Below are 26,990 nucleotides of genomic sequence, written 5' to 3'. Positions count from 1 at the left end.
TGCACAAAATCTGCTATTCAGTTATTGCCCTTAATTTACAGTCATAACGTCACAATCATATCAAACTGGTAATTAGTTTCACTTGATAGACCGTCATCAATAAAACCAAATACAATTTTCCAAAACACAGCAACTAATTTCTCCTGTAACGTTAGTGGTTAAAACACAGACCCTATTATGCTCTTATTACAACAGAACGACAGAAATTTGTAGTCGTGACTTTTATTTTGAAATAATTCCGGCTGTCATATAAACTCCACCCTTTGTTAAAGCGTTAGCAGGAAGTTCCGACTAAAAATACCCCGACGTCTCAGACTAAAGAAAGGACCTGACTCCAGGCGGACAATTTTAGGATTTCATGTGTACATCAAGGTGCCTTCGGAAACATGTCGCCACAGAGGGGAAGCAATCTGTGTTCATCGCATAAACTCTCGCTCTTGGTTTTATCTCTGCTCGTTGTGTTTATCAGCTCCATCAACTCAGTTCCTCTAGACGAGCAGAGAGAGCTGGAGCCAGAGACTTACAGCAAATACTACAATTACGACCAACTTACTGGCCTTCTCAAAAGTCTCGCCCAGAAATACGCAAACATCGCAAATCTGACCAGCATCGGCAGATCCGTTGAAAACAGGGAGCTTTGGGTGATGAGAATCACCAGGCACCCCACTGCTGATGGACCAGGAAAACCCAAATTCAAGTACGTGGGCAACATGCACGGAGACGAGACCGTGTCCCGACAGGTTCTGGTCTACCTGCTGGAGTATCTGCTGGAGAAGTACGGAGAGGAGCCCCGGGTCACAGAGCTGGTCGACAGCACAGATATTTATATCATGCCGAGCATGAACCCCGATGGGTTTGAGAAGTCTACGGAGGGGGATTGTATGGGCAAAGATGAGGGTCGAAATAATGCTAAAAACATCGACCTCAATAGAAGTTTCCCAGACCAATATGAAGAGATACAGGTGAATGCAGAAGAAATGCCTGAAGTCGCCGCTGTCATGAGGTGGATCCTGGAGAACAAGTAAGAGCATTCACAAACCGAATCCAGCTATTGACCATCTTAAACCAGCTAGGAACTTGCCACCATGTTCCAAAACACAGAGGTTGCAAGAATTTTTGTTTTATAATTGCAAGAATAGTTTTTTTTTCTTTATCAATATACAATTTTATAAATAATATCTGCAATGTTCTTTTTTCTGAATAATTATAATGACAAAACTCTGATACATTACTAAAACATTTGTTAACTTTAGTAATAAAGATGCAACCATTCTTTGTTAGTTCATATTTACAAATACAACTTTTGATTGGAAACAAATTAATGTAGTATAAGTATTTTTCATTGTTAATTAATGTTAACTAATGAAACTATATTGTAAAGTGTTACTGTAATAACGATCATATAACCATTTATGATGATGATGATTATTATTATTACGAGATTAGAATGAGAAAACTATATATTCATAACATTAGTGATTTTCTGTTCCAGATTTGTGCTCTCTGGGAATCTGCATGGTGGGACCGTGGTGGCCAGTTATCCCTTTGATGACTCTGCAGCCCATGATAACGAGGGCACCTATAGCAGATCCCCTGATGATGCTCTCTTCAGATACTTGGCGCGGGTTTATGCAGAGAATAACCCTGTTATGAAAACCGGGCAGCCGATGTGTGAGGAAAACATAAATGAGACCTTCGAGGACGGCATCACAAATGGAGCAAAGTGGTATGATGTGGCAGGTTCGTTGGCAACATTTTATCCCTCAACCTTGCTTTAAAACTCCGCCTATTCCTCTGTTATCTGAATTTCACCCGCTGAGTTTCTAGAAATCATGCAAATTTTCATAAGGGCTTAAAACTCTTTGTTTCCATAGAGTTGACGATGTGCTTGTTCGTTGTAGGAGCTTTATGAGTGATTAACATCACTTCAGTGGTTTTGAAAAATGGCTGGTTTGAATGATTTCTTTTCTGTTTCCTGCTCCTTGGAAAGCACAAGCAGGGGGTCGTTCCTCATAGAGTGCGATCAGTTCAGTGGAACCATCTTTTTGGCTCCGCCCACATCCTTCTTTACTCAGGACCCACACAGATTTCCTATTGGGAGGGATGATCATGAGCTGTGTAAACAAACACCATTTAGTCATGTACAGCAAATATTGATATAGCCACATTATAGTTTAAGAATATTTAAAACTGAAGAATGCTGGAAATGAGATTGTTTTTTTGGGAATGTTCATCATGTTCTCAAACAGTACTAGTTAGAAAGACAATAGTCTTTCAAGTAATCCAACACCTGGACTGTAAGCTTACTGTTCTGGTGTTCTCTGATTACTTTTCTTAGCAGTTTGTAACCTCAGTCTCTGAAGTCCGTATTCTTAACCATCACCGTCAAACAGCAGAAATCTGATCCATAATGTGCCTTGAAGCTTGCAGGTCAGATTCACAATGTACCTTATGACTTGCTCAACCAGTCTCTTGGTGAATAAATCTCACTTTTTGCAACTGGGCCTGATTTTCTCAACTTCTCTGAAGTTGTGGCATATTGTTTGTTGCCTTTTACAAAAGGAGAACCTTCTGCGTGAACTCCTAATTTCTCCTGAATATTGAGCACTGATGCTCCAAAGACCGAAAGTCACCATGTGGTGGCGGTGACCTTGTAAACTGCCAGAAATTATGACATAATCAATCCCAAAATTAAATATGACGCCCTTTTACGTGTGGAATTCCATTCAGCGCATAATTCCCATGCAAATGTCAACTGATCTTTAGTTGTTTGTTTTATGATGTGTGTTGACCTTATAACGTTATAAGATCATAAGCGCGTAGTTATTTTAGTATTGATTATATGTCATTATAGTATTTATTTACATGTGTGTGTGTGTGTATGTGTATGTAATTTTTCTTATATTATTGTTTTGTTTGTTTTAGTGATTCAACTCAAACTAATTTTATTTCAGTTCATTGCAAATACATTTTTTATTTATTTTGCATGTTTCAAATTTAATATAATATTTAGTTTGAAATTCAATTCTTAAGTTTCTTCTAATATTATAAATATTATAAAATTATTGTTAAATAATTTTATTTTATTTCATCTTTGTTTCGGTGAGAAAAAAAGAGTTTTAATAGTTTTAGTTTTAATTAACAAAACTGTATAACAGTTATGTGAACATAGTGAGCATAGAGCAAGTTTCTTCCTTGTAAAGTTTCCTTCTTTTTGTATTGTTTTCTCTGTTTAGAAACTAGTATTGTACAATGCAAACAAGTTGCCAGCCTCAAAGCCTGTTCAGCCTCAAACACTTGAAAGATCTTTTCAAGTGTTGAAGAACAAACACACAACTGAGTATTGGCATAAGTTGATCTGGTGTTCAGCTAATTTGATTAAATTTTGATGGTTAAATGGTTATAAGGTTACATTAAGCCCTAATGCACACTACCATTCAAAAGTGAATTATATTATATTATATTATACTCTTATCCTCTGTGAGCATAAGAGTAAAATATCAAAAAAATATACCGGCCCTAAACCTATGAATGGAAATGTACATGCTAGCATTAGCCAACTGGTTTATTTTGTAGCTAAAATATATATTGCTAAAGACGTTTTGTTTGAAGGGATCCTGAAAGGGTTTATGGGTTACAACACAAACAGACCCGGCTTCTTAGAGTGCGTCGTTAAAAGTGGGATTACATCGTGTTCTTAGACCGACATGACCAATGCGTGTCCTAACCCATATCTGTCAGCCCTTTGTACTCTGAAATCAATCTTAAAATGGGTTAGAGTTATTTTTTAAAAGATATAAGAGTAGGTTAGCTTACATGGACTGTTTCCTAACCCCACATTTATTACGTTGTCGTAACATAAGCAACTGGTCAAACATTCTTGAGCTTACACCTTTTGAAAGAGTCTTTGTATTAAGATGTTCCCCGTGTTTGCAGACGCTTACAGTTTAAGCCGTGACAACCCCACTATGTCAATTCATCCCATGCCTTTGGTACACAGTTTGTCCTTACTTTCCACGCAGGGGGTATGCAGGATTTCAATTACCTGAAGGGGGGCTGTTTGGAAATCACTATGGAGCTCAGCTGCTGCAAGTACCCACCCTCAACTCAACTCAAAACAGAGTGGGACAACAATCGGGATGCCCTGCTGGCCTACATGGAGAAGGTAGTAGAACTTGATGTGCAAGCGATGACATGCATGAAGAGTTTTTAATGAGCCCTAGAAGAATGTCAGAGTGGTCTGGTTTTCAGAGTTTCCACCGTGCTGTTGTGTGTGTGTGTGTGTGTGTGTGTTCAGATTCATATCGGCGTGCGTGGCTTTGTCAGAGCAGCCAGGAATGATGCCCCTCTCGCAGATGCTGTGATAATGGTTGCAGGCATTAACCTCAACGTGAGCACTTCACGCTTTGGTGACTATTATCGCCTGCTGCTGCCCGGCACCTATAACATCACAGTTTTAGCTCCGGGGTACGTATGGTACATATTTATGAGGGAAAACTGGACATACAGGTTCTATATTCTGTGGAAAATCCTTTGGTTTTCGTTCATCAAATGGTTAGGGCTGGGTAAAAATATTGAATTTCCAATTAATTGTATTCTTGATTCTTTTGCTCTATGCCATTTTTAAGTGGCGAAAATTTATTTGTACAGCACTACCCATTACATACTAATAATAATGTTATATAATTACTGTATTAATTATATCGCAACCAGTATATATTTTTAGTTTTTTTTGTTAGTGTATCAAAAAACATCCAGCATGACTAGTGTAATTAGTTTCAAGAACAAATTACTCTTCTAAACTGTTTATTTTGGTGATTGGAAAAACATACAGCACAACCATATACTGTAGTCTGATTTCTGAACAAATGACTCTAATGAACCGGTTCTTTTTAGTAAATCAAAAACGTGTAGCATGAACAATATGGTCAGATTCACAAAAAGACTCCTATGAGCTGAATCTTTTTTTTATTTTTGTGAATCCGAAACATACAGTGTGACCAGTCTAGTCTAATTCATGAACAAATGACTCTTATGAACCAGTTCTTTTAGTGAATCAAAAACATGCCATAGTCAAAGTAGTCAGATTCATAAAGAAATGACCCTAATGATTCTTTTTAGTGAATCAAAAACATTCAGCGCAAGATTTGAATCAAGTGCTTGTGAATCGGAATCAAATGAGAAAATGTGTATCAATCCATACTACATGCTCTGAGACTTACGTTTCACATTGAAGTTTTCCTTCTATGTGTTTCATGTCGATCTTTGCGTTCATGCAGCTACATTCCTATGTCCGTGGCTGGAGTGGAGGTGACTGAGGGAAAAGCAGCTGTTCTGAATATCACCCTTGAAGTTGAGAATGATGAGAATCAAACTACCCCCTCAATCCCAGAGTCCCCCAGTGAAACCTCTGTGAACAGCGGCAGCACAGACAGCAGCAGCAGCACCGGTGTAAATGAAGCAGCAGATGAAGAGAAGGACTCCAGGGTTACAGTCCAGCCTCAGGACTTCCGCCATCACCACTACAACGACATGGAGCTGTTTCTGCAGAAGTTCAGCTCTGAGTACCGCTCCATCACACGGCTGTATTCCATCGGCAAGTCTGTGCAGGAACGTTCCCTGTGGGTCATGGAGATCTCCAACAATCCCGGTGTCCACGAGTTTGGTACTTTCCACCATGTGTAAAGATCTTACATCTTTAAAAGTCAAACAGCTTTTAAAGTGAACTAATCCCGTCATTCCTCACCAGGTGAACCAGAGTTTAAGTATATTGGTAACATGCACGGCAATGAGGTGGTTGGTCGGGAACTGCTCCTCAACCTTATCGAGTACCTTTGTCGCAACTATGGCACTGACCCTGAGATCACCCAGCTCATCAACTCCACACGGATCCACATCATGCCTACAATGAACCCGGATGGATATGAAGTGTCTGAGGAGGGTAAGGTCTCGCCAACTCTGAAAAACAGCTCATTATACACATTTTATGTATTATGATGTGCTTGCTTTTAAATGCGTCTCTCTTCGTTCAATATATGATTTTTTACTAATATTATAATATCACATGTGTGACAGAAATAGCTAGCCTCGAACTGTATTGAATGTTTGGAATGTATGTAATCTATAATAATACATTTATTATTATTATTTCTTTAAAATAGTATATGTAATGGTGCACCCATAATAATAATAATAATAATAAATGTATTTATTAATATAATTCAGACATAATTATTGCATGGGAGCAGCATTATTATTATTAATATCAGTATTCACAGTAATCCTGTAATAATAATCATAATAATAAAGTTATTTTTCTGTCTGTGTTGGAGCAGCGTTAAAACTACAAGAACATAATTCCAACATCTATTACTATAATTAATAGTATATTATATTATATTATATTATTATATTATAATAGTAATTCAAAACATAATCAAATATTTTATTAATATCAGTAATGTAACAATAAATTATTAATTTAATATCAATAATGATTTTAATACATTTATTATTATTATTGTTATAATTATTGTTATTTCATATTTCTCTCTGTGTGGAACCAATATTATAATAAGTAAATTGATGATAATAATAATAACAATAAACAACAATAATATAATAAAAATATATTTGTATTTATTATTAGTATTATCATCAATAGTAATACTAACACATTTACTTTTTCTTTTTTTTTTGTCTGTCTGTGTTGGAGCAACATTATAACTGTGGGAATATAATGTAAGGAAAACACTGTCTTTTGTGCAGGAGATATCAGTGGTGTTCAGGGGCGTAACAACAGTAACAACTATGACCTGAACCGTAACTTTCCTGACCGGTTCAACTTTGTCAAGGATCCCAGACAGCCAGAGACCCTTGCTGTTATGAACTGGGCCAAAAGCTACCCGTTTGTGTTGTCTGCCAACCTTCATGGAGGTATGTCCTAATCTATAAAGGTTCTGTTTGATTGAGAGCATGCTAAACACAGACAGATAACCTCTCTATCTCATTATCTCTATCAGGCTCTTTGGTGGTGAATTATCCATTTGATGACAGTCTGGACAATGTTAGCAGATACACCAATTCCTCAGATGATGGTGTATTCAGGATGGTGGCTCTGGCTTACTCACAGGTGAATATCTGGCTTTCTGTTTTCTGTAGTAACAAATGATGTTAAGTAGTATATTTAATCATTAAAAGCTAAATCAATAGCCAGTAAAACATTCTCTGTTTTTTATTCCTTTTTTTTCAGGAAAACACTCAAATGTATGACGGTCACTCCTGTAAAGGAATGGATTTGTACCAAGAATATTTTAAAGATGGCATCACCAATGGTGCTGAATGGTACAATGTCCACGGTGAGCACGATGTTTGTGGAAAAAAAGAATGAATAACTAGAAAAGGAAACTTTGAATCGACAGACACCTGCAAACTGCTTACTTTCTTTTGTTAATATTGTCATCACAAAATAATATCCTGAAAGAAAAAAAAAGTGTATAAATTGTAAAAGTACTATAATAAGAAAGTTGTGACGTATTGTCAAGTATGGTGACCCATACTGGAAATTGGTGCTCTGCGTTTAACCCATCCAAGTGCACACACACAGCAGTGAGTAGTGAACAAATGCACACACACACACACACACCGTGAACACACACCCGGAGCAGTGGGCAGCCATTTATGCTGCGGCGCCCGGGGAGCAGTTGGGGGTTCGGTGCCTTGCTCAAGGGCACCTCAGTCGTGGTATTGAGGGTGGAGAGAGCGCTGGACATTCACTCCCCCCACCTACAATCCCTGTTGGCCGGGGACTCGAACCCGCAACCTTTCGATTACGAGTCCAATTCTCTAACCATTAGGCCATGAAGTAAATATAAGTGCATTATGTGCTTTTCCCTCAGGAGGGATGCAGGACTGGAACTACATCAACACTAACTGCTTTGAGGTGACCATTGAACTGGGCTGTTACAAATATCCACCAGCAGCAGATCTACCGAAGTACTGGGAACAAAACCGAAGATCACTTCTACAGTTCATCCATCAGGTAAGACTGTCTGGCTGCTTCTTTTGCTTTTTTTTTTTTTTTTTTTTTTTTACCTTGTATACAATATGTTTTTTTGGGCATTCAGGTACACCGGGGAGTAAAAGGAGTGGTAATCGACAGCAAAGATGGATCTGGCATCCCCAATGCTACAATTACTGTGGACACGATTAATCACCCCATCACATCTAACGTTGCAGGGGACTACTGGCGCTTACTCGTCCCAGGAAAATACCATCTGACTGCTTCTGCTCAAGGGTATTTTTGTGAATTTTCTGCACTAACAGTGGCACCAAACTAATTTTCAAAAAAAAATATTTTTTCCAAACATACGGAAGCGCACAGAGGCATTAAATGAGTTGTGGTCAACTTTGGTTTAGGGATATGTTGGTATAAAGTTAATTTAACTAAACAAGCATTGTATTATATTATTGTATTAGTAGTATTTTTTTTTTTTTGCATTTTATTTTACAGTTTATAATATAAATATGTATACCTTTTATATATGACTCAAGTATATATATTCTTATATATTCATATATTCTTAATTGTATTTATTTAATCATTTTTATTTACTTTTATTTTAACAACCCTAAAGAATAATTCAGGACCATGGATTTTATATTTTTATTATATATTTTATATACAGGTAATTTAAATAAATAATCATTGTATTGTCTTTTTTAACATTTTACTTTACAATTTATTATATAAATGTGACCCTGGACCACAAAACGTCTTAAGTCGCTGGGGTATATTTGAAGCAATAGCCAAAAATACATTGTATGGGTCAAAATTATTGATTTTTCTTTTATGCCTATATATATATATGTGTGTGTGTGTGTGTGTGTATGTGTCTGTGTGTGTATGCAGTATATGTATATATATGTGTGTGTGTGTGTGTGTGTGTGTGTGTGTAGATGTATGCATGTGAAAAAAAAAATAATAATTCTTATCTATTTTTATTTTTTGTTTAACAGCCTTAAAGAATAATTCAGGACCATGGATAATTATTAGATTTTTCTTTGTGTTAAGACTGTGAAATTACTCACACTTTCTCTTCCATCTTTTCAGCTACTCCTCAGTTAGCACCTTTGTCAACGTGCCTAAGGAAGGAGTAGAGATTGTTAATTTCACATTGAACCGGATTCACAGTTACATCAATGGGCAGACAACAGAAGACACCACCCCAGTTCTGGATCCCAGTGTGAAGGAGTTCCAGAGCCTCATCAAGCAGCTGTCAGGAGAATCTGGTCTGGATAAGCTGATCAAGGACACTCCCACCCAGAGTAGTTTCCGCTATCGACGCTACGGTGAGGTTTCCGAGTTCCTGCGTGGCCTCACCCTGAACTTCCCAGAGATTACCTCACTCCAAAGGTACAGCACTCACTCACACAAATTAGATTCAGTGTATGCAAACTGATCATGAGAGACTTTAAACACAGAAGTTCTTTGGAGAGCTGTTATTCACACACGTGTGCAATGCCTTTCCCTCAGAGAACACTGTTAAAATGAACAAAATTATGAGTCAAATTATCTGATCTCTGCAGACAAGCCTGAACCGAATCCTGTGTTTCTGTGACTAAACCCCGGAGGGCAAAGGATCTTTCGGAATGACAGAGATTAATACCTCTGCATTCAGTACACAATGAAGTTACTGTGTGAACTGTATTATTTGTCTCGCTGTAGCTTATTCCCAGAAGTTATTTTTGGAAATTATAGCTTGTGCTGAACCAAGTTTAAAGTCACCACGTTTAAATTACCAGAGAAGGAAATGCAGTACTGTTCAGATTTAAGATTAAGATTTTTTTTTTCTTTTTTAAGAAATTAGTATTTTGATCGATTCAGCAAGGATGTAATAAATCGATCAAAAGTGAAGTAAAGACTTTTATATTGTTACAAAAAAAAGGATTTCAAAAAAGCACTTTCATCAAAAATCCTGAAAGAAATCTGTCATAGTTCCCACAAAACTATTAAGCAGCACAACTGTTGCAGTAACATGATATTTATTTTTCTCTCCTATGAAGTCTTGGTCAAAGTGTGGAGTTCAGAACTATCTGGGCTCTGGAGATCTCCAACAACCCTAGAGTCCAAGAACCGTCTGAGCCCAAGATCCGGTTTGTGGCAGGTATTCATGGTAACGCTCCAGTGGGTACAGAGCTGCTTCTGGAGTTTGCTGCCAGTCTCTGTATTAACTACGGAAAGAACGCAGCCATCACAAGGGTGAGTTGATTTTCTTGTGCAAAAGTGACGCCCATGTTGGTTACGTTATCAGGTCGTGGTACACGTGCCTTTTTGCTGAGAAAGCTTTGCTGATTTTTATAAAGTAAACCCACAAATAACTTGTGTTGTTAGTAATACTTTGATACAAACACTTAATAGACTAAAGCAACTCACTTGATTATCTATACATTGTGTTTAATTGTGAATATCAAATATGATCCATCAGACTTTGGAGGAGCAGTATTTGTTCATCTCTCAATCATTGTATTTCATTGCATCGCATCATATGTTTTGACCCCACAATAAAAAAAACTACAGAGCTTTGATTATAAAAAGTTTAAAATATCATATTATAAAGATATATTGTTGCCAGATATAGTGACAACTGGCATTTTTATGCATTTAAGTAGTCTATTATAAATATCTCATTGATTTACATGACAAGCTATCAGAGTTTTATTGTACTTTTTGGTAATATAAATATCAGCAACTGCTCCAAACTGCTTTTTTTTTCTTTTTTTAGTTCGGGCATCTGAATAAAATTGAGGGTTTTTTTCTTCATTGAGTGTGAGCTACATATTCTTGTATATTACACTATATGAGCTGTAAAACAAATGCCTGATGTATTCTATTATCAATATGAACAGCAAGTATGAACAAAAAACACATACAAAACACTTACACCATAGACATTTATTGCAAGTCCCATTCTAAATAGATTTCCTTTTTTTCTTTTACAAACAACTCAGAATCATTTCTGGTGTATGCCAACAGCATTGGTTTCCTTGAATACCACAGGAAATTACTTTAAATGCAGCCAAAAATCTCAAAAATGTTTCTCACGTGGTGTCTCTCTCCTGTCTGTAGCTCATCAATGAGACCAGAATTGTTATTTTGCCCAGCATCAACCCAGATGGGCGTGAGCTGGCTAAGGAGAAAAACTGCACCTCCTCTGCTGGCAAGACCAATGTGCACGGCAAAGACCTTGACAATGACTTCTTTGGTGGGATTGAGTTCAAATTTTACCTCACATTTCACTAACGTGTGTCAATGCTAGCATTCCACTGCTTGCTCTACACAGGATGGCTGACCATTTACAGTATGTGTCGTTCTGTAGGTAATGCATCTCAGCGTGCTGCAGAACCTCAGCCAGAGACACGTGCCGTTATGGATCTGATACAGGAAAGAGGCTTCACTCTCTCTGTGGCTCTGGATGGAGGCTCTGTTTTGGTCACCTACCCATATGACAAACCAGTTCAATCTGGTGTGTTTTGATTCATCCTCTGCTTTAGGAAATTACACATTTATTGTATGGTGTCCTGATTTGTTTTTATTTTGTTCCTTATTTCTTAATTTCAGTTGAAAATGCCGATACGCTGAGATATTTGGCTACTGTGTATGCCAAGAACCATCCCAAAATGCATTCGGGTGATGCTGGATGTCCAAACAGCCAGAGTATGCCGATTTCTTCCATTCATACTTCAAGTTTTTAAAACAAGAGTTTATCTTTTCAGTAACAAGAAAATTCTCTGTTAAATTTGCCTCTGCTCTGTTAAATTTATTTATAGACTTTTAGGTTGATGTTATAAATTATTTCTGTCTTTCTCACTGTCTCCCTCCAGTGGGCACCATCCCAAATGGTGTGCTTCGAGCAGCAGAATGGCACAGTCACATGGGCAGCATGAAGGTAGGTTACATACTATTTTGCATACACTACTTTTCGTGTTAAGATTTTTAAAATGTTATTTTACATCTTTCAATGTTATTTTACATAAATCTGCATTTATTTAGTTTAAAAAATACAGTAAAAAAAAGTAATATTGTGAAATATTATTACAATTTAAAATAGCTGTTTTCTATTTTAATATATTTAAAATGTAATTTATTTCTGTGATGGCAAAGCTGCATTTTCAGCAGCCATTGCTCCAGTCTTCAGCGTTACATGATCCTTCAGAAATCATTCTGAGATGCTGATTTGGAGCTCAAGAATTTTTTTTATTATTAATGTTGAAAACATTTGTGCTGCAATCTTTAAGAATCCCACACTATTGATGAGTAGTCTAGTTTTGTTCAGATTTAAAAAATAAGTACATATCTTGAAATCTGACCGTGTTGCTTTCTGACTAATTTAGCTAGCTTCCAAGTGACAAGATGAATTTTTGCAAAAAAAACACAAAAGTTGATTTGGAAACACAGCTTTGGATATCAAAACATTAAAACATATGGGAAGCGTTTTGCTATTCTAAATTTTTTTTTTTTTTTTTGCATTTAGCATGTTGTTGTTTTTTTAACTGCTATCTGTAGCACAGTCAGAACAGACCTAAAGCCCATTTTTGGCCGTGACCAACTAATTCACAATAATTTATAAAATCTTAATTCCTCCTAATAATTTCTGATTTTAATTTCTCTCTAATTGCTTCCTCTCCATGTTGTAGGACTTCAGCGTGGACTTTGGTCACTGTCCCGAGATCACTGTCTACACCAGCTGCTGCCTGTTCCCACAGGCTGAAATGCTGCCCAAACTGTGGGATGAGAACAGGAAGTCTCTTCTGAGCATGCTGGTTGAGGTCAGTGTCGTTGTCCTTTTCTCTGCCTTTCTGTTTATCACACTCCGCTGTATCTCAGCTCTTCCTTTGCTGAAGCTGGTTCCTCTGTTCTAGGTTCACAAAGGGGTTCGTGGAGTGGTCAAGGATAAGAACGGTAAGCCCATCATGGGTGCTATAATAGTATTAAATGGTGGTGTTCGAGTCTTCACCAGTGAGGGAGGATATTTTCACGCCTTTCTGGCCCCTGGTTTACACAACATTGAAGCGGTGGCTGACGGCTACCATCAACAGTCCCAGAAGGTGAGTTTTGTTGTTTTGGTTTATATGGTTTTGTTTTTGGTTTGGTTTGATTTTTGTTTGTTTGTTGATATTTTAGTTTCTTTGTTTAAGTTTGTTTTTGTTTTGTTTGATTTTTGTTTGTTTGTTTTTGGTTCATTTTGGTTTATTTTGATACAGAATATTTTGTTTAATCAAACTGTACAATAATATACAATGCAGTAATATACTATCAGATATATATATATATATATATATATATATATATATATATATATATATATATATATATATATATACAGATAATATACTAAATTTTTTCTTATTTTTCTATATACTGTATATACAGAATATTGACTTTAATCAATAATAGTATAATACAGTATAATAATCAATAGTTTATTTGAAAGATAATTGAATTGTCTAATATGTTCTAAATGTTATTTTATGTTTATTAAAAAATTAAGTGAGATCTATGCGTTTTTTTATTATTATTAATTTTCACTCTTCCTCTTTTCAGGTATCTGTGTCACCGTTTGAAGCAGCAAGTTCCATTATCATTGAATTTGACATGGAGAACGATATATTTGGCCTTCCAAGAGAATTAGTTGTGGCCAGCGCAGGTAAGCAGATCAACTCTAATGTACTCTATATTGATTGTGTTGGCAGTTCTAACCAACCATTTTGTTAAATGCTACATTAATATGCAAATATTCAATGGCTGATCTTTTTCATTATTCAATCCCTAGCTGCTGCAATGACGGCCTTGGTTGTGACAGCCTGCATCATCTGGTGCGTCTGCTCAGCCAAGTCAAACCGACAAAAAGACGGATTCCATCGGCTACGACAGCACCGGGACGACTATGATGACGAGATCCGCCTCATGTCTATGGGCTCCAAAAAGTCTCTCCTGAGCCAAGAATTTCAAGATGAGAGCGAAAGTGACGAGGATACGCGTTACACCAACAAACTTTGAGACCTTACTGCTCCATCTCCTCCCCCTGAGTATGTCCACACTGCCTGCAGGGCCGGTAGAGGGCGCTCAACGTCCAGCAGCAGTATTGTCCAATCTATTGAAACCTGAAAACCACCGTGGGATGCACTTTAATGCCCTGTTGAAATCGGGCGAGCGTTTTGCACCGTAGTGTATGCAACTAACCACTGCTCTCTACCAGCCTGCTTAGTTATCTGGGGCTTTATAATACCGGTCCTCTACCCTTTAAAAAGGAACTCGAACAGCTAGAATCCATCTCAACAGGATTATGAAACACTGTGCCTTGTTAGATTAGAGGTTGCATGGTTGCTGCTGTTGTGAGGATGATGATTTTGTAGAGTAAATGGAATTTTGCTCCCCTTTTTTCTGTGGGCCCGGATCAAAATCAGGAATCAATTCATCTGAGAATCTGGTCTCCTCATTGGCTTTGAGTTTAAGTTTATTAAAAACACACTGCTGTGTTTCTTGTTATTTGCAGTCATATAGCCAACGAAGTGGCCCAAATATTTCACATTTTGCCGAGTTACCCGTCCAGTCTCAAATGTAGATATTTACATTAAGCAAGGTGGCACATTAGATACGTAGCAGACAAACATGCTCATTCACTGCCTTCCCATTTCTCTTCTGTTATTTTGACATTCAGGGATATGGTGAAACAATAATAACTTCACACGGACATCATAGTGTTTAGTCAGTGAGTCTAGATTCTTTTGTCTTAATGTGCACTCTTGAAAATGTTGTCCGTTTTGTTAATTTTTTTTAAAAAAATATATATATATATATATATATATATATATATATATTTTTTTTTTTTTTTTTTTTTTTTTTTTTGTTTTAATATCCATCCAGTGAAACATTGATTTTGGCTCTCAGGCATCCCAAAAAGATCAGAAAAAACAGTGTTGTCAAAACTTTATTCATGTAGTTGACATGTTATTTAATTCAGGAAACGAATTAAAACATCTAGTGTATATTTAGGCATCAGTGTCTGATCAATGTCTGCATCCTACATCTTCTCTTCCAAAAAACATTTCAAACATTTGTGATCATTTGAAAACATACATATAGTATATATATAAAATGTTCAAATGCATTAAAGCTCCGCAGTATGTTTCCTCCACGACAGGATGAGGCTTTGATTGTGTGATACATTGAGCAATCAGAAACCAGCAGAACACCTGCGAGTATTTCTTACTGTGAGCAGTCAGCTTCACTCTGTCACTGTTATGAATCAGTGAATCATTTTCTGAATCATTCTACTCTCTAAAAGTATGATTTGGATATAGAATCTGAAGACTGGTGGGGCATTGCTTATGCTTTTAAAAGAGAAAAGCAACAAACTCCCTATTGAAACTTAATGGAAGATTCAGATTTTCATATCATTCTGTGCCAGTCTGACCATTCATATACAAGTCTAATGTTAATAAGGGGGAAAATTCTTTTTCTATGATTTAATTAGTCGTTGATCCTATTACCAACAAAATCTTAATTTAATTTGGCTTGATTTTGATTGTCATGCTTGAATGTAAATTTTTGGGTGTGTTTGAACAAATATGTATAACTTTTCTATGTTTGTGCTGATGTTTTTTTTTTATATATACAACAATGATTGTAGATATCGAATTGTTGCCAACTATATGTAAATTACACAAGTGCAATTTCTGTCAAGAGTGAAAGAACTGCACAAATAAACCCGTTAATGTGTATTAAAGAAATGGTGTGTGATGAGATGTAAATAAAGATGAAACTTTGTTCTGAATATTTAAAGAGTGTTTTCTTTAATATGATCATGTGTTAATGCAGCTGCACAGTATTTTTGATGGGAGTTAGGCATTTTCTAACTCTGTCTGTATAAAAAAGAGGAAAGTGGGAACTCTAATCCATGGACTAAAGAATACGGATAATAATATGACCAAATAATCTACAGCAGGAATGAGTAGTTTTAAGATCCTAGTAGATCCTTTAAGATCCCAATAATGTATTATATATGAAAAGATTGTGTTTGTATATGTATATATTAAAAATGTATATTTTGTATGCATTTTTTAATGAAAAGGCATATTGATTGTGTGGGTGTGTTACATAACAGATATTTAATATATTTTATGTAAAAGAAACTAAATATATTTAAACTTAATGTGCTTGTACGTTAGAGGTATGTTTGAGCTATGTTTTCACTAAAGATAAAACACTGGAAAAGTTGAATGGCAAAGGAGAGTGCGTTTCTCCAGCACACCGCGTGAGGGCGCTGTGATGCCAGAGCGCGCGCAGAGAGCAGTGAAGTGCTCTTGCTCTAGCCAGCACCACCGCGGATGACGTTGAACAACAAAGATGGCAGGAGGAAACAGCAACTATTGGGAAGGTGAGGTGGCAAAGCGTTGCAAATTCCGCTCGACCAAAAGCTTTATTGCGCTTTGTGACAGCTCACGCTAATTCCTTGTTCTGAACAGTCTTTGGCGACGTTTCCATGAAAACGCTGTCAGGTTACCCAATTAACTATCGCTGTTAGCATTAGCTTGCTAGTCCGTAAAAACGTCAGTGTTTCCGATTAGCCCAAAAACCTGAGGAAAACAGCCAGTCATCTTTCATATCTCTTACTTTAAACATTTGTCTGATGGTTTTCATTTTATACAGACTTTCTGTATTTAATGTAACACAAACATATATAAGCTGTCAAAAAAGTTAAGCAGCTGTTTGTATATGAAGCTGGAACAAGATTTAACGTACAATATAATAAAATAAACTCATGGGCCGTATTTCAAAATCGAATAAACTGCCTTCCTAGACAGCACTTAAGGGCTTCATATCCACGCAATAAATATGAACTGTCAACGACCCAAGTTTACCAAATAAGCCAGGCTTATTTCAGTTAGTCTGACTTATTTAGAACCAAATCAAGTGACAGTAAATCTTATTTGGCTTATTTTGTTTTATGAAACAGCCCCCAGGTAGACTAATATGAATGTTTTGCATTTTATAAGCATGAATAACTACTATCTTAAGTTGTCAGTCATATGCTGTGTATAATTTTATAACATTTTCTGATGTTATTTTGTCATCTAATGTAAGCTGCCACTCTCTCTATAGATGCTGCCTTACATATTTGAATGTATATAAACTACTGAAATAATTTACTGAATGTAATCTGTATTTTATTGCATGTTGACAGACCTGCGGAAGCAGGCAAGGCAGCTGGAGAACGAGCTGGACCTGAAGCTGGTGTCCTTCAGTAAGCTGTGCACCAGTTACAGCAGCTCTCGGGACGGCCGTAGAGGAGACAGGTGTGATGCCACTGTACCTCATCGAAGGAATTGTAATGTTGTCTAAATCTCATTATAAAGATTATGGTGGTGAAAATAACACTGTTCTGTTTTTTTCTCTGTTCAATAGTTCGGATACAACACCTCTGCTCTCCAACTCCACTCAGGACAGAATGTTTGAGACCATGTCAGTGGAGCTTGAGCAGCTGCTTGCGAAAGTAAGAACTCTTTACCAATAGTAGGTGCTATATGTTTTCTTTATAGTCTCCCGACCTGCTCCTCATGTATATTAAACTACATATTGATGGATAAGAGTGTTTTTTTTTAGTGGTCAATTACTAATTTCTAGAAAGCGGGGTATATATTTCAGTATGTACAATACTAGTAAATGAAAACAAATAAGATAAATAAAAAGTAAATAAGTGTGCAAATAAATAAGTACTTAATTTAAATAGAATTTATTTATTTTACACATTATTAATTAGATGATTTACTAATAAACTGCCTTCCTAGACAGCACTTGAAGGCTTCATATCCACGTTTGTGACTCTGTATACAGCTGTGACAATAAATGTGTTTCACTTTGTTCCTGTGTTTTAAAGCTTACAGGGGTGAATGACAAGATGGCTGAGTATACGAGCACACCGGGAGTAACATCTCTGAATGCTGCTCTAATGCACACTCTCCAGAGGCACAGAGACATCCTACAGGTGAGTTTCTTTTATAATTATAATTATAGTTATGATTTATAAGTATAATATGCCCAACTATTAATATACATGAATATTAAACTAATGTTTAAAAGTTTGCGGTCAGTAAGGTATTTATTTATGTTAATTCATGTAATTATTCTTTTTTTTTTTAAAGAAAGTAATACTTTTATTTGCAAGAATGCATCAGATAATATTTGTTTAAAAAATATTTGTTTCCACAATAATATTAAGCAACAAGATTTTAAAAATATTGATAATAATAAGAAGAAATGTTTCTTGAGCATCAAATCAACGTATTAGAATGATTTCTGAAGGATCATATAGGCTGGAGTAATGGCTGCTGAAAATTCGAATTTGTGATCAGAGGAATAAATTACATAGAACACAGTTATGTAGTAATGTTTCATAATATTACTGCTTTTACTGCATTTTTGATCAAGTAAATGCAGCCTAGGTGAGCATAAAATACTTTTTATAAAGATTAAAAAATAAAATTCTGTATTTGACATCAATATTGCTGACCTTGCTTGTTATTTATAACCCCTTCATCTCTGTTTTCCTTCTTTAGGACTACACGCATGAATTTCATAAAACCAAATCAAACTTCATGGCAATCAGGGAGAGAGAGGATCTTTTGGGATCTGTGAGAAAAGACATTGAGTGAGTTTTCTCTTTAATTTCCTTTTGAAACCAAAAAGGTTATGAAGATCAATTCCATGTAATGTGTAGTTAACCCGGGGATGTTTCATAAAAGACGCTAAGAAAAGTGGGGATTAAAGTCCAAAACCTGACTTGAAATAACCTAACAAATCAGTTGGGACTAAAGCAGTTTCATAAACAACAATTTAAGTTCACATAATCTCACTAATTTGAACCAGGTTCAATAAATCAGGAAAATTTAAATGTGACGCATGTAGAATTTTAATCCTACATATAAGTGTATATTTATGATAGCAGTAACTATAAATCAAATGTAAGCTGGCTAATACAGCCCTACTAGCTCAAATTAGTTAAATGTGTGTTCCTCTTATGAGTTAAGATGTTATTTTAATTCAGTTTAATTTTTAATTCAGTGATTTTTAACTTCTAATGCTTTAAGGAGCAATTTTAGATTGTAATGTTTTAATGTTCTGCTAATAACCATAAAAGGTACAGCTGTCATAAAACCTCAGAAAAAGGCTGCATGGCAAGAAACTGCTGATCAACTGAATGCACAAGTAGCAACTATGTTAAAATGTTTTCATAAGTCATTGCAGTTTGGGCACAATACATTAAATACAGTTGGTTGTGGCCTATATTTTTATTTATTTTATTATTTAAGTTGCATTTTCTGTATACTTTTATTTTTAGACTGATAATACAGTCAACTAATTGTATGTGAGAGAGTCAGTGGTAATATCGATGTGTTCTGATTGGTCCTTGTTAGACAAGCTCAGCTTAACCTGACAGTTAGCCTGCTCCTGACCAGGTTAGTTTCTCAGCATATTTTGCCACAGTGACTGAGCTTGAGCTATGGTAATTTTGCTTTCGGAAAACAAATAAGTGACATTAAGGCGAGACACGGCAGGCAAAAACATCGTTTTTTTTTTATTGGTCAATTTTGAGATTTTTGGATATTTGTCTTCAATAACATGTCTTCTTTCAGACTTGTGGTGAAAAAAAGTCCGAAATACACATTTAGGTCTTTATTTTACTGCACTTTGTCTGTTTGCGTCTGTAGATTTCTCATAAATTCAACAAAAGTTGGCGTTCTAAATCAACATGCTGCTCCGCGATCTCTGCCTGTACCCAGTCATCACGTATACTGCTGGAAAGCTCTCTCTCTTCTCTACAATGCTGTCGGATCCAAATATGGTCATTTCCTTTCTATCAGCAACCAATCGTGAAAGTAAAAGAGGGGATTTAACTCTAAATGCGCAATCTCATTGGCTGAAGACAATTTCTGACAACGTGATTCGTTCAGAATCGTCACATGACATGGTATGCGTTGACGCTTCCTTGTTTGGTTAAGCTTTCCGCGGGATCTTTTGAGTGAATTAATGAAAATGACTTCGCGTCAATCATCGAAAAGAGTACAGCAGTTGTCACTTGCAAGGGGGAAAAGGAAAATTAGTGATGGATTACCCAGTGAAATGCCCGCCTCGGGAAGCGCATCTGAACGTAAGCTGTCGATGGGAGAATTTCTAATGTCAGAAATAGCCCAATACGTGTGGCTGTTACCACCTTCTAACATATTATAACATTACTGTAACGGTATTTGTTTTGTATGGATGAAATATTTATTTATTTATAAGAATAGAATAAAGTGCCATCTCATTCATTATGTTGTGGTGGTCAGTTTTACTTTTACAGTACAGATTTCTGTGTGCTGTATCTATAAAAACAAAACAAATGAACAGTTATTGATACAATACACATTTCATTTTAGCGGCAGAAATTGAGAGAGGTATTGAGTCACTTCACAGGACCAGGGAGCAGGTCAGGCAGGCTTATGCAGATATTGATGCAGATGTGGCAGAGTTGCTGAGAGAGGATGCAGATGTGGTGATAAATATCAGTGTGTCTTTTGATGGCACTTGGCAGAAAAGAGGGTTCACATCACACTATGGGATCGGGGTGTGCATCCATATTTTTACGGGACTGGTGATCGACTTTGAGGTTCTATCCTCCTATTGCCATGCTTGTGCCCTTAAAGAAGCTGCCAGGCATGAGGGAAAGATTACAGATGAGGAAATTGACAGCTGGAGAGAAACGCATGACTGTGCACAAAATTTTAGGGGCTCAAGCAAGGCTATGGAGCAGGAGGCAGCGAAGAGGATGTGGGCCAGGTCTGTGAGTCGCCACCAGCTGAGATACATTCAGATGCTGTCAGATGGGGACAGTGCTGCATTCAGGGAGGTGGTATCCCTCAACCCATACCCTGGGCATGAGGTAGTAAAATTAGAATGCATCAACCATGCCCATAAGCGTATGGGCACAGCACTACGAAGATTAAGTGCTGAACGCAAATTGGGGGGGAAGGGTCTGGGAAAATTAACGGCCAAAAAATGTAAAACATTACAAAATTATTGCAGGGGGGCAATTTTAAATAACCAGGGTTCCATAGAGAAAATGAAAAATGAGATCTGGGCTGATCTCCTCCATAGCATGTCCTGTGACGAAGTCCCCTTGCACACCAGGTGCAACCTGTCCTGGTGTTGGTATAGGAGAGCGGAGGAAAATGGAGAAACTCCAGAGAGCCACAGGCTCCATGCAGGAAACTTTTTGTCTCGGGAGGTGGGCCAGAAGCTGATACCTGTATACCACCGCATGTCAAGTGACAGCCTGCTGCAGCGCATGCAGCATGGTGGCACTCAAAATGCGAATGAGTGCCTCAACTCCGTCATTTGGGCCCGCTGTCCAAAAACAGTGTTTGTAGGTAAGAGTAGAGTTGAGGCAGCTGCAAGTATGGCCATTTCAACTTTTAATGAGGGGGCCTCTGCCATGCTTGCCATTATGGATAAGCTTTGGCTGGAAAGCACTGTCGTTACCGTCACCACCATCAGGGAAACCGACATGCTGAGGATCACAAAAGTCGAATCCATCCAGTCTGAGAGTGTAAAACGTTGCAGAAAGACTCTGAGCACAGCTAAAAAGCTGAAAAGGCATCAGCAAGAGAGGGGTGAGGGGCCTACATATGGTGCAGGCATGGAGAGCTAGGCTTTCAACCCTCATGGATGACTAGAGTTGCAGTTCTGATGATAAGTTTGTGTCTGTATTTGTGGTTCTCTGTGGTTAGTTGAAGGTCTTATTTGGCAATGTTGTTTTATTCAGTTGTCATTGTTCATGGTCTACATTGTTATAAACAATTACTTGGCCAGTTGTTTTGCTTGTTAGCAATCTTTTCATATAAAAATGTGTGGATTTTTACAATATAAATCTTTAAAGCCCGTTTTCTCAAAATGACTTTTCTCTCATACTCCAAGTCCGAAATCTCCACTTCAGTAGCACCTATATACACCAAACTTTCCAGTCTTGTACCTAGTTATATTATGAAGACAATTACAGAGGGATTTGTAAATATATTATTCCTAGCCTGATTTATATAACATTTTATTCCAAAAAACATGGCGAAAATACATTTTTTAAGGCTATTGACAGTATATTCTGATTTACAGGATAACAAAAGTAGATATCCATAAATCCCTCTGTAATTTTTTTCCCATCTCATATGTGAACACAATGAAAAAAGAATTTTGAACCTGGCTTTATCCAATTCTGAGATTTCGTTTTTTAAAATATATGCAAATTAGCGCATATTTAATTAGATACTGACTAATTTGCATATTTAAACATAAAATTACAGAAACTTTGTAATACATTTTTTTCTCATCTTAATGTAGGTAATCAACTGGGAAAGTTTCATGGTGATATCTGCTAGTTAAAAATTTTACCCTATTCACCTGTAGTGTCTCGCCTTAAGTCAGAATACTTGAAATAAGCCTGGGTTATTTGGTAAACTAGTTTTATGAAACATGGAATGAAAGTTCTCTCCAAAAACATGGTTTCTGCTCACAGTTCAAGCTGTCAGTCTGGTCTTTATACCTCCATGCTGTTTCATCCCAGAGCGCAGCATAAAATTTGTTGAATCCAGGCCCTGGTGAAATCTATGGATTTTATTTCTTTATTTATTTCACATTTTCTGTGCTGGTTGTGGAGGAAAGAATTCTTCTGAATGGATTTAAAAATATGTTAAACTGATATGGAAATAACACACTCTTATTCTAGTTTATTTAATAAACAAATAATTGAAGACCAGAATGCAAACATTCTGTGGAGTTCTGCAGTCACAGATTTGACGTGGTTCTGGTTGTAACCCTGAGATCGTGACTGCAGGGCTAGATAATGACTTATTGATCTGAGCCGCAATGCTCTAGCACCTCTATGGGCTGCTTATTTAATTTGTGCACCTTGAAGTAGTTGTGGTAAAACTCCATACTGCTCCTTGCAGTTCCTATTGAACTTTTTTTTTTTTTTTTTTGTCTAAATAAACTGACTGTCAGGGTTAGATTTAAGCTCAGTCCATCTCTCACAGCGCTGTATTTATAAAGCCTGTATTTACACAAGTTAGGGCTACCTCCCGCTTTGCCTCATGTTCAGCTGCCTCCCACTCACCTGACCAGCAATAAACTTGTTTACCCAGAGTAGAGAACAGCACCTCGGCAGATTTTTTTCACTTGAGCATCAATTTGAGTGGGTTACTCTTAGAATGTTGCCCAGATTTGACCTGATCGATCATTACTCTGATCGAAAAAAGAGCATTCTGATTATTAATAACCTGAACATATTGTTTTTCTACCGTTCAAAATTTGGAGTCTGTATTGCGAAAGAAGTCTCTTGTGCTCATCAAGGCTGTATTTATTTGATCAAAAATATAGTAAAAACAGTCATGTTTTGAAATAATTTAAAATAACTGTTTACTATTTTAATAAATAATAAAAAAAAGGATTCCTATGATACAAAACTGAATTTTCAGCATCATTACTCCAGTCTTCAGTGTCACATGATCCTTTAGAAATCATTCTATATGCTGATTTGCTGTTCAGAAAATATATCTGATTATATCAATGTTGAAAGCAGTTGTGCTGCTTAAGATTTTTGTGGAAGGTTTTTTGATGAATAGAAGGAACAGCATTTATTTGAAATAGAAATCTTTTACATTAACATTATAAATGTCTTTACTGGCAATTTTGTTCAGTTTAGTGTTCTTGCTGAATAAAAATATTAATTTCTATAAAATAAAATAAAATAAAAATAAAAAAATATATATTTATATATATATTTATATATATATATGTATATATGTGTGTGTAATCTTCCAGACCCCAACATTTTGAATGGTACTACGTCTTGTTAATACATCATATTATCTAAATCCCACTATTGTTAAATTTATTGATTATTGTACAGCCACAATCTGTTTTAAGATTTTTACATATTGTTTGTCAATGTAGTTTGTTAAAGTCAACATCCTAATAATTTAATGTATTATTCTGCAAAATAGTGTAGTAGAAAGTGGTAATAATCATTCATTCATACTAGGTATAATATTCATATTTACCCCCAGAGGGCGATGGTGCACCTTTTGTAACACCCTGCTTGATTTGCCTGCCAATTTAGAGCATTGTTTGCATGCTCATATGCATTTGCTTTCTGTCGTGCAGACTGTGAAGGTTCTAGCTTCACCCAGGCCACCGCTAAAGCCTCCTTGAGTTTGTGCGGTGCGTGTCGTGCCTGCTGTGCTTCTCCTGTTACTGGGCTCCCCATCGATCAGGAGCTCAGCGCTATAGAAATGTCAGCAGGCAGAAATGACAAAGCCCCCTGTGTGATTTAGTGCACTGCCCTTTAAAACCTTGTTGGAATGATTAAATTGGCTGTCGGCGCCTTGTCACTTTGATTGGTGTGGACTGACAGTTGATTTGACCAGCAGGCAGGTGTAATCCCATAGAAACTGAATTAATATCCCTTCTTCATCAGTCTGTTTACAATAGGTACATAGATATCCCACCAGAGGGTGGAGCCTAGTTCAGACGAGGTTGTCGTTCAGGCTGCCATTTCCCACCCTCATAAGCGCTCCCATCAGATGAAGATTTGTTTTAATATGTGCTGTCAGGCCAGTGGGTGTCTTTAGAAAAGCATAACTGGTGTTGCACAAAGCAGAGGGGGTGTTTTTGTCTTTCATTTTCTTGATGAACTCTTGAGAAAGGGCTGTTCTTCCCAGCACTGTATTCATTCATTATTTACACTAAATGCTCTCTGAGAGAGAAAAATTGTGCATGGCACAGGATGAAGAGAAACCCTCACTTTTAACCCAACCCCCACTTCATCTGAAGTGCCAGACCTTCTATAGAATCATGTTCATAAAATGTTCATGATTTCATGTCTCTGTTTAATTGTTCATTCATTTTCTTTTCTCTTGTCAGGACATATAAGAGTGGCTCGGGGGTGAATAACAGACGGACAGAGCTCTTCCTGAAAGAACATGAGCACCTGAGAAAGTAAGACCCTTTCTCTTCTGCTGTCTACTTGACGAAATTCTCTGAAATTCACAGTAGCACAATTTTTGTGTGAAGAAATGATAAAATAATCATTTTACAATTGCCCATTTTTCTTTAATGGGAAGAAGGAAAAATTCAAATGGTACACATGGATTTAAAATGCTTTTTTTTTTAAACTCCAGGTTTGGTGCGCTTGTTTGTAGGTCTGCAAATTTTGGCTGTGCTTCACTCTGTAACTCACAGTGCATATATTTATTTAATTAAAATGCAGCCCTTAGCAATTAGATAATCGCACTAATCCATATTGTGATTTTGGTTTTATTTCAATTAAATGTTTAGCTCTACATGCTACTACATCTTCATTTCAACCCTTTTTAATAAGATCAACACAACCACTAATAGATCAATAAAGATAGTGGTGCAATTCTAGTCAATCCAGAGTTTGTCAATGATTGAAGAGAGGAAGCAAACTTCAGTGGCGCCCACATTCAGTAAAGTGACACATTCAGGTGAAAGGGAGAGAATAAGACACTCTGTGTAGCACTCTGTCACCCACTCAGTGTCACAGCCACTTTGTCTGAGGAATGGAGGAAGGTTACCCTTAATAGACACATTCTCATTCATCAGTAACTCAGCAAGGCCGATTGTCTCTCTTCCGCTGTTCTGTGTCAAATTGATGACTTAAATTTGTGGAGTCATCGTAAGCGACTGCCCCGATTGCTCGTGTAGGCATGGGGTGATTTGGTATAATAAAGGATGTAAAATTCGCACTGGTTTTAAAAAGTTAAAATGAATCAATGGACTGTGGTGAAGAATTTGACAGAGCATCTGCTCTGGGTCATTTGTTACATAGCAAAGCTCCGTGTATCAGTTTGCCAGAGGTAAGTAAAAGAGACCAGTGACAGAGATGAATATTACACTCACATGCTTAAAGGCTCATGTTAATTGATTATTGCCTAAGGAAAGCTTGGATAAACAAGCTCAAATGAAAGTTTAACTTCTGGGATTGACTTATGAAGGACCGTTCTTAATTTAATTTAATACGTGAATGTAAATAGCCATTTGTGAACAAGGCTTTATTTTTAAGTTATAAAAACTTTATTTTTTAAGCTATTTAATAGATGAATTCATTGTAAAGCTATATATTTGTATATTCTACCATTCAAAAGTCTCTCTATTCATCAAAAAATCATAGTTGAATGTATTACTGTTTCCACAAAAATTTTAAGCAACACAATTGTTTTCAACATTGATAATAATAAAAATCTGAAGGATCATGTGACATTGAAGACTAGAGTAATGGCTGCTTTGCCATTGCAGGAATACAGTATACTTAAAAATATATTACAATAGAAAACAGAGAAAACTTTCAGAAACAAATTTTAATGACCACAAACCTTTAAACGGAATTGTATATATGAATATTCTGTGAAATATTGCTAACTATTAGGTGAAATATAAAGTAAATTGTTTTTATATAATATATTTTTAATTTGCAATGACTATAAATGAACAGGATTTTTTGTTTTTTGAAACCCCTGTAGGGCTAATAGTTTGGAGAAAACTTGCGGAACCAAAAAAATGGGCAATTACTGTTTTGCTGTATAGAGCCAGTTCAGACTCACTTGCAGAGTCTCTCCATTGACCTGCTCCTCATGTGCAGTGGTAATTGGTACAGTTGAGACTGTAAGCTGGCTGAATGCTGAGTGTGTATGTGTGCCTCTATCTGCCTGCAGTCCTGGCCACGTGCCCGCTTTGTTTCTCAGCGTCAGTGTGCCCTTACTTCTCAGCTCAGTACCTCACACCAGAGTCTGCTGGGGGGCAGGCACAGGCCATAGACACTTCATTTACTCTGTTAACATTTGCACTACTCTCTGTTGTCTTTCCTTTCTTTTTTCTTTTT

General features: G+C 36.6%; 2 protein-coding genes across 2 annotated transcripts in view; both read left to right on the top strand.

Moving 5' to 3' along the window:
• Positions 1-315: 315 nt before the first annotated feature.
• Positions 316-14,818, top strand: LOC306850956 (carboxypeptidase D-like). Its single transcript, XM_079386937.1, has 21 exons — positions 316-1,021; positions 1,493-1,740; positions 4,023-4,165; positions 4,298-4,467; positions 5,280-5,665; positions 5,750-5,941; positions 6,769-6,936; positions 7,023-7,132; positions 7,253-7,358; positions 7,899-8,041; positions 8,127-8,296; positions 9,113-9,415; positions 10,066-10,261; positions 11,129-11,264; positions 11,379-11,525; positions 11,621-11,716; positions 11,884-11,948; positions 12,697-12,828; positions 12,922-13,107; positions 13,604-13,706; positions 13,833-14,818. The coding sequence occupies exons 1-21, from the start codon at positions 387-389 to the stop codon at positions 14,057-14,059; spliced, it is 4,062 nt and encodes a 1,353-aa protein (XP_079243063.1). The 5' UTR covers positions 316-386; the 3' UTR covers positions 14,060-14,818.
• Positions 14,819-16,327: 1,509 nt separating this feature from the next.
• Positions 16,328-26,990, top strand: part of LOC306851026 (Golgi SNAP receptor complex member 1-like) — a 32,066-nt gene continuing 21,403 nt past the window's right edge. Inside the window, exons 1-6 of the mRNA XM_079387066.1 lie at positions 16,328-16,439; positions 17,247-17,358; positions 17,468-17,555; positions 17,940-18,047; positions 18,619-18,710; positions 25,013-25,087. Of these exons, the coding sequence (XP_079243192.1) occupies positions 16,409-16,439; positions 17,247-17,358; positions 17,468-17,555; positions 17,940-18,047; positions 18,619-18,710; positions 25,013-25,087 (506 nt within the window). The 5' untranslated portion in view covers positions 16,328-16,408. The remainder of the gene's footprint in view (positions 16,440-17,246; positions 17,359-17,467; positions 17,556-17,939; positions 18,048-18,618; positions 18,711-25,012; positions 25,088-26,990) is intronic.

The sequence above is a fragment of the Barbus barbus genome, assembly GCF_936440315.1.
Source record: "Barbus barbus genome assembly, chromosome: 31".
Taxonomy (NCBI): Eukaryota; Metazoa; Chordata; class Actinopteri; order Cypriniformes; family Cyprinidae; genus Barbus; species Barbus barbus.
The sequence above is the reverse complement of the archived record's forward strand: the minus strand, read 5'-3'. Positions and strand labels throughout refer to the sequence as shown.

What these genes read in the sequence shown, in the direction of transcription:
- LOC306850956 (XM_079386937.1), top strand. Translation starts at nt 387, where the DNA reads ATGTCGCCACAGAGGGGAAGCAATCTGTGTTCATCGCATAAACTCTCG. An exon ending in AGGTGGATCCTGGAGAACAA is followed by an intron (nt 1,022 to 1,492) that starts GTAAGAGCATTC and finishes TTTCTGTTCCAG; the next exon opens with ATTTGTGCTCTCTGGGAATC. An exon ending in TTCTACAGTTCATCCATCAG is followed by an intron (nt 8,042 to 8,126) that starts GTAAGACTGTCT and finishes TTGGGCATTCAG; the next exon opens with GTACACCGGGGAGTAAAAGG.